At 44.8% G+C, this 8,267-nt stretch overlaps 1 protein-coding gene across 1 annotated transcript in view; it reads right to left on the bottom strand.

Moving 5' to 3' along the window:
* KPNB1 (karyopherin subunit beta 1) overlaps positions 1–7,686 on the bottom strand; it is a 37,123-nt gene extending 29,437 nt beyond the window's left edge. The window contains exons 1-4 of the mRNA XM_003786443.2: positions 7,220–7,686; positions 7,057–7,115; positions 4,750–4,932; positions 1,319–1,519 (exon numbers count right to left, since the gene is read on the bottom strand). Of these exons, the coding sequence (XP_003786491.1) occupies positions 1,319–1,519; positions 4,750–4,932; positions 7,057–7,115; positions 7,220–7,259 (483 nt within the window). The 5' untranslated portion in view covers positions 7,260–7,686. The remainder of the gene's footprint in view (positions 1–1,318; positions 1,520–4,749; positions 4,933–7,056; positions 7,116–7,219) is intronic.
* Between the last annotated feature and the right edge of the window lie 581 nt (positions 7,687–8,267).

Genomic DNA, 8,267 nt, shown 5'->3' with positions numbered 1-8,267 from the left:
CAACCTCAAACTCTTAGGCTTAAGCGATTCTCTTGCCTTCCAAGTAGCTGGGATTACAGGCACCTACCACAATGCCTGGCTATTTTTTGTTGTAATTGTCATTGTTGTTTGGCAGGCTCAGGCTGGGTCCAAACCTGCTGGCTACGATGTATGTGGCTGGCGCCCTGACGACTGAGCTACAAGTGGTGAGCCTGAGCCAGTACAGGAAGATTTAAAAAAAAAGAAAAGACAAGGTCAGAGGTGGTGTAAATGAGAACATCCTCATTTAAGAGACAGAGTCTCACTTTTTTACCTGTGGTAGAGTGCTATGACATCACAGCTCACAGCAACCTCTAACTCCTGGCCTTAGGCAATGCTCTTGCCTCAGCCTCCTAAGTAGCTGGGACTATAAGCACCTGCCACAATGCCTGGCTATTTTTTGTTGTTGTTGTTGCAGTTTGGCCGGGGCTGGGTTCGAACCTGCCACCCTCGGTATATGGGGCCAGCACCCTACCCACTGAGCCACAGGCGCCCCCCAGAGAACATCCTCATTTTAAAAGTTTAGAATCTAGGCTTCTTCAAACACAGATTTCTGTTTTGAGTTTTCAAATTCCCTCACTTTAAGGAATAATTAGTAATGAAATGACCAAGATCTAATTAACAAATAAATCAGTCCTACTATTAAAACACCCTGTGATAGCTTGGTTTTCTTTGTGACTCAACAAAATGATCTTTTTATTTTTTTTGTAGAGACAGAGTCTTACTTTATCACCCTTGGTAGAGTGATGTGGAGTCACAGCTCACAGCAACCTTCAAATCCTGGGCTTAGGTGATTCTCTTGCCTTAGCCTCCAGAGTAGCTGGGACTACAGGCACCTACCACAGCACCCGGCTACTTTTTTGTTGCAATTTGGCCAGGGCCAGGTTTGAACCTACCACCCTCAGTATACGGGGCCAGGGCCCTACCCACTGAGCCACAGGTGCCGCCCAATCTATTTTTTTTGGACAGAGTCTCACTTTGTCACCCTCGGTAGAGTGTCGTGGCATCATACCTCACGGCAACCTCAAACTCCTGGGCTTAAGTGATTCTCTTGCCTTAGCCTCCCAAGTACCTGGGACTACAGGTGCCCGCCACAACACTCGGTTATTTTTTGGTCGTCGTTGTTATTGCTGTTTGGCAGGCCCAGGCTGGATTCAAACCTGCCAGCTCCAGTTTATGTGGCTGGCATCCTAGCTGCTGAGCTGTAGGCACCGAGCCACAACAAAATAATCTTAATACTATGCATGTCCCAGCTAGAGATTCAGAGATATATAAACCTGGTGTGTCAGGAAGTACTTACTATATCTTGGCAAATGTAACCAATAGCTTCCAGCGTCGACTCTTTCATGTGCTCTGTGCTGTTCGGGTTTGTAACATTGGCCACTAGCTGAGGAATGAGTTCTGGCCACTGGTTTACTGGGATCTCTGCACAAGCAATACCAGCCACACACTGTGAGGCAGAACTAGGCCGGTAAGTTTCTGTGCCCAAAGTCTGTAAAACCTGCAAAAAGGCAAAAGATATCAATTCCTAATACTGTATATTGACAACATTATGCTCAACAACATATCTCTTAAATCAGTATCTCTGAATTATTTTCTGACACAGAAAAGTAGAAAAGGCTGTCCAAAAAAAAAAAAAAAAAAATCCCAGCCTCAGTACCATCACCAGTATAATCAACATTGCCCTAAAACCTTTCCAAACGTTTTGGAAATTGCTTCCAAAAGGAATTCTCTAAAACCACCTCCTCTCAACATCCAACGCAAAGTAGGAAAAACTAGTAGTACTGAAGGGGAGGTTGCATTAAAAATCAAAAGAAGAGAGATCAGGACAAAATTCATCATCCAGGCTTATTGCTGGTGATATGCTCACCACCTTTTTTTGGGATAGAAGTGTGGGACGTTAGAATGAGGTTAACTCTGGGCCATTCAGGTGGTTCTGATTCATGGCAGATCACTGTCTATAACCAGGGAAGAGAGCTCTTCACTCATGAAATGTGAAACAAACCTTCTTCCTGGTCCCTAACAACCCAGCACTCTGGGTGACTTTTATAGAAAGGCTTTGGTCAAGTAACAACATTACTAAATACAGAAACAGTTACTGATGTCATCAACACCTAAGAACTAATCCTTATGTAACTTTCAATCTGAAAGAATTCATTCTGTTTGCCTAAGAATCAAAGAACTATTCTCTCTACCATCAATAGATACTCAAAACTAACTAGATATGTCAATTAAAAGGAGATCCACGTGTCATCAAAGACATCTTATTTGAAATGGTAACTACATAAGCATTCATGTAAAAAAGGGTAAAGGCAGGTGCAAGAAAGGACTAAGCCACAATTGACCCAGAGTTAATCATTACCATGATCAGCTAATTCAGTCAATGAACTCACTAAGAATCACCAGTCCACTCAAAGGCAAACAGTTAACTGTTCCTGGCATGAACACAAGACAAAGAATAGCTGCCAGATATTCAGGCCAGCTCTGCTGACTGAGTCAGGTCACTTGGTATACTGCTTTGTAGCTAACAGCTAATAATGAACTCCCCATATTTCACCCCTTATATGGTATATCATCATCCCAACAGCTCTGCCCACTAACAAATAGTTCTAATCAACTTTAAACAAAAGTTTTGTTCCCAAGGACTAGCAAAGCCAGAAGAGACTTAAAACAAAACTGTATGTCAAAGTCATGAGGTAATGAAGGGGAAAAAAATGAGGTGAATTATCTGAAATGTCAGAGGCCCAATGAGTATTAACCCAAGTCTGACTAAAGTTCCAGGACACCTTTATACCATAGTACCCTGTCTCCTAGTACATAACTGGCACATATTGATTTCCATTCTATCTCTACTTTTTCTCCTTTAAGTTGCTTTTAGAAAACCTTTAACACTACTTAAGCAAGTTCAATTATAGGCTACAGATGACCAGCTCCTGAGTACTGAAAATCTTTTGGTTAAATTAGGGGTAACCCTAATAGTAACATTCAATTATCAAAAATAAAAAGAATAAGAAACTAACTCTCAATTGTGCCCCAATATCCAGATTTCAAAAAGGAAATGACCGCCAACATCAAGAATATTAATTTATCAGATGTGCTATGAAAGGGCTAAAGGCCAAAGTACTGCTAGCTTTATTTATGCACAAGGGCTCAACATTTTGGTGTTAAGAATCATGCGCCAAAAAACAAGTCAATTACAGTTCCAATTACATCTTATTATTTCATCTACTATTTACTACCATGTAATTTGAAGATGAGAAACTGAATGAGCTTGACAAGCATCAAGATTTCCGGTAATGGAGTACGCTTCCATTTATGTACCTTGAGGGGAAGGTACATAAATTACACAAGCCAATGTGAATAGAAATGGCAAATGGCTTTACATATTCAAAAAAAGATTCAAAATTAAGTTGGCTTTAATAAACTATTTCCCTGTCACAGGTATTTCCATTCAAGACTTGAGACGGAAGGAGGTACACAAGTAAAAAGAGAAGTTGCAGCCTTAAGGGGGACTAATTTACCTAATGCTGCTATCTAGAACCAGGAAATAGCAAATATGATGTACAAAACCATGACACGCACAAGTACACATATAGGAAGTCCCTACTGGTTCCCCTTCACAGTGATAACTGTATAGGTGTTTACTTCCCTTTGTAAGCTATCCATAGAACAGACCACCAAAGATGTAAATTTTTTTATTATTTTATTTTTGAGATAGAACCTCAAGCTGTCCCCCTGGGTAGAGTACTATAGCATCACAGCTCACAGCAACCTCTAACTCCTGGACTCAAGCGATTTTCCAGTTTCTGCCTCCCAAGTAGCTGGGACTACAGGTGCCCACCACAACACCTGGCTGTTTTTTGGTTGCAGCTGTCATTGTTGTTTGGCAGCCCCAGGCTGGATTCAAAACCCATCAGCTTGAGCCACAGGCACCAAGCCAAAAAGTAAATTTTTTTTAAAAGCATACCTGTCCACATATTCTGAATCTCTTGCTTCAACTAGGATTATGAAATTCCAAGTTAACAAGAAAGTAACAAGAACTCCTTAATTCAAAATTTACCATCCCACTCTTTAAATGCTATGAAGGGTTTTGTTTTCTAAAGAAAGGTTTTCACAATTTGCTAAGTAGATAAAAGCACCATTAATGTCATACTCCCATTTCACACACTCTTTGGACTTGAAGGGCCTAAGAGATCATTTAATTGTCTTGGCACCATATGACAAGCCTAAACCACTAAAGAATGAGATTTATCTACAATGGAAGTTCAACAAGAGTTAGGTGCTGGTTGACTATGAAAGAATCACTTGAAAGGACAGTTTAAAAAATATCCCTGAGCCTCACTCCAGGCCTGCTAATCAGAATCTCTGAAGAGCTTAATACATGTTAACAAACTCCTTAAGGGACTGTGATATACAACACCAATCTGTAAATCTGTATACTAGTACAATTCACTGAAGAGATTTTTACAAGTTATGGCATAGTTTAATTAAAAGATTTCCAAACAGTTGCAGCCTACCTTATTCATCTAAAAAGTATTTCAATTCATCAATGAGAACGGACAAGCTGAACTGAGAAGATTTAAATCAAAGACAATTTTTATCTTCAGGTGAAGTTTAGGTCCCAGAAACCTATCACACTGTCAGTTCTATCCTGTGCAAATGATAAAAGAACTGAAGAAGTTTCTTGTTTTCTAGACAATATAAAAAAACAAAGAGACGAAAGTTACTTACATAGTTCTTGACTTCCCGTCGAGCATTAGCATCAATAGCAAGCCACCTCTGCTGATACTGTGCCTTGATATCTGGATCTTTAGATGTCAAAGAGTTCTTGATTTGTAGGCCTGCTGCAACTCGGGCAACCTGACTATTTCCTGGATTTGCCAGCACTCTGGACAGTTCCACAAGGAAAGTGGGCTGTTAAGAGAAGATGCATTTGCAAATAAAAATTTCTTGGGAATTTCAACTGAGGATAGCTTATGGACTAAACCACTGGGGAGAAACCTATTTTTTTCAGACATACCATAAATACCTGAGGAAATTGCAAAATACCTATTTTAAGATTTCTAAGAAAACATTACTTAGTATATGAGAAGTCATCTACCTTCTCATGCAGCCTAGCACTTCAGGAGTAGTTACAGATTTTCCTATGAAGAACATTCCCAGGGCCCAAATCACACCCCCTGAACTACAATAAGTTTGACAATCTGATAGTCAGAGGATTCTTCTATGCACAATGAACTGCACCATGAACCTAGAACAATGGTTGATAATCGATAAATATTTGTTGAATGACTAAGTTATGACACGGTAGAAGTAAAACTATGTCTCTAAATTTCAGAAGACTTGGTCCAAAAAGAATGATACTCAAGGTAGCTTTTGATATCATGCAAATAGGCAATCTGTTGTATGATACAGAAAACACTTATACATAAGCCTACGAAGGAGCCTAGCCTTCTCTATTTTAGTTGTGAGTGTCCAGTAAAAGGAGAACAAGGATAAAACAGATTTAAGGAAAAGTGATTAACAAATATTTAAAACTAGAAAAAAATGAAAGGACAAAAATGTGAAGGCAAATTGTTCAAGTAAAATGACTTTCTATTTAATAGTCAACAGTTAACACACTTGCTTTTATATACCTGAACTCGAGTTGTCCACTAAACATAATGTATCCCTCAAAAACATACCCTTAAGTAACCATTGATACTACACAGGTCCCTGTTCAAAAATTTTAACACATACACCCCTTTCCCTCCATCAAAAACCTTGCCCAAACCACAAACTTAGCAAGAAAAGTCAAAAGCAGACACATTTTCTTACTGCTAACAAGTTTTGCAATCTCAGCAGAAGCTAATTCTTAAAAGCTTTATTAATTATGTACCATAAAAGAATTTTAGTAATGTTAAAAATAAGGTTATTAGCAAAAGTAGAAACAGGAACAATACCCTAAATGGAATTATCAGTGTATACTCGCAGAAAAATATTTTCTAGTAAAAGTATGAAAAGGTTAGTAGCAAAAATCAGTACATATAAAGACAGAAAAATCACTCAAGCCAGTTTCTATAAAATAAGCCTATCACTTTGTTGATATTTTGCCTATATACACAAAAGAACACATATAGTTACAGTGTTATTCAGGCTTATTATCTATCACCTTTTAAAAGACGTTAAGTATCAGTTCACCCATCCCGATCCCCCAAACAGGAGATGGACACCAGAGAGACACAACTGGTACTGGGGCTGTTTCAAGCAATCCATCCCACATTTTTATACAAAGGTCCAGTCTCCAATGGATTTATCTTCATTTTTTCCTGTACCCCTTAAATTCGAAAATATGAAAAATGAGGAACTTTCCTCTGTGATTCCATCAGGAAATAGGCCCCATCTCAAAGACCAGCCTCAGTCTGGTGTATGGGTGCAGATCCCTAGTCCTTAGATCTCTATTCATCGAGGTGAAAAAAAAAAAAATCCAGGAGAGGAAAACCCGGCAGGAAAAGGAAAAATATTAGTGGATATGGGTTTAGAGACAGTCTGGTCCCAGGCCTGGCCATAGCACCGACCAAGGGAGATAGGAAAAGGCAGAACTCTGGGAAGTAGGTGGAGAGAGCCACAGGGGCCACGGGACAGGAAGAAGAAACTAGCCCGGGTCAGACAGGGCCAGCAGCCGGGGCCAGAGCTTCCACATGGCCCCTAGGCCTGGCTTCCCCCACCCCCACCCTTGCTGAACACGCAGCGCCGCGCAACCTAACTTCCCTTCCCTCCCTCTTTCTCCCTCCCGCGACACCGCAGGCCTCAGGCCGCGCGGCGATTGGGCGGCGGTCAACCCAGCGCACCGCGCCATTGGGCAGCCGCGGGGCCCGGGGCGGGACACACCCACCGGCTTCCCGATGGCGGGGTTAGGTTGGACGGGGGAGGGGGAGGGGGAGGAGGACGGGATGGGGCGGGGTGGGTTCCCGAGGCCTGGGCCTCCGGGAGGGCGGGAAGGCCCCGCACGCAGGGGATGGGGAAGCGGCGGGATGGGCGCGGCGGAGTGGCACGCACCAGGTTCTCTACGGCCGCACGCTCCAGGAACTTCTGCGCCGCTTCCAGCTCCAGCCGATCTGGGGGGAAGGAAAGTGGGAAAAGGAGCAGGGTCAGAGGGTCCGGGGATTCCCCTCCCCCACCTCCAATCACCTCAGCCCGACCCCCGGTCCCCGCGTCCTACCGGGAGACACAGTCTTCTCGAGGATGGTAATCAGCTCCATGGCGGAGGTGGCGGCGGCGGCGGCTCCTCCTAAGACGATAGTCCGGCCTCTCGGGCGGCGGCTCAAACTAGGGATGGGGGTTGGGGGTCGGGTGGGAAGGGAGAGTGGGGTGGGGGGCGGGGGTCACCACAAGCCCATTCACTGGCTCCCTCTGGGCAGTCGCTCCAGCTCCCCTTCCTCCCCTCTTTCCTTCCTTTTTCCCTCCTAATGTGCTGCTGGCGGCGCGGCAGCTGCTCCTCTGGCGGCGGGGGAGGGACCCCGGGGGCAGCTCAGAGCGCGGCTGGTGCTCGGGTGGCGGAGGGAGAAAGAAGGAAGGGAGGCAGTAAGTGAACGGCGGCTCGCAGGGAGGGAGAGAGGGAGGGAGGAAGGCGGAGGGATATTCGGGCCGGACCTCTCGGCGGCGGCACCGCGCTCCACGGCGATTGGCTGCTTTCCCGGCCACGCGGAATCCCCAATTGGCCAGACGGCCAGCGTTAAGGGCCGTCCCGCGACCATTCGCCTGCTAGTTTCAAGGCCTGGGTTGGCTGGGCGGGCAGCGGAATGGGACACGAGGATTGGTTGAGGGGAGGGAGGTTGGGGTGAGGCAGGAGAGAGTCAGCAGCTGATTGGGTTGGCCTGGTAAAGGTCTGAAGCTCAGACCGGCCTAGCGCTATAGGAGGTGGACCGAAGGCAAGACTTGAAGTCCATGTGATTGGCTGGAATTCTAGACGTTGATAGGATAGGATGCCCGGGAGAACTGGGTTGAGGAGTTCGTGGTCGGGGTGCGGAAAGGCGGGAGGCTCCCTGCCGCTTTAGGAACGGGGCGCGGGGCACGATGGGACGCCCCCAGGAAGGGGCGGAGCTGTGTTCGACTGCTGGGCCTGCGGTTGGGTAAGCGCAGTCGCTCGGAGAGGCGTGTTGAGTGAGAGTTTTCGCGGTCCTGAGCGGGGGAGGGGGGACCGTTAAAGTCTTGCACCGCGCCCACAGTAAGGTGTTTTAATGCTGGGACTACTTGATACTGCGCTCTCG

The sequence above is a fragment of the Otolemur garnettii genome, unplaced genomic scaffold, assembly GCF_000181295.1.
Source record: "Otolemur garnettii isolate 467f Iridium unplaced genomic scaffold, OtoGar3 scaffold00018, whole genome shotgun sequence".
In the NCBI taxonomy this organism is placed as follows: Eukaryota; Metazoa; Chordata; class Mammalia; order Primates; family Galagidae; genus Otolemur; species Otolemur garnettii.
The sequence above is the reverse complement of the archived record's forward strand: the minus strand, read 5'-3'. Positions and strand labels throughout refer to the sequence as shown.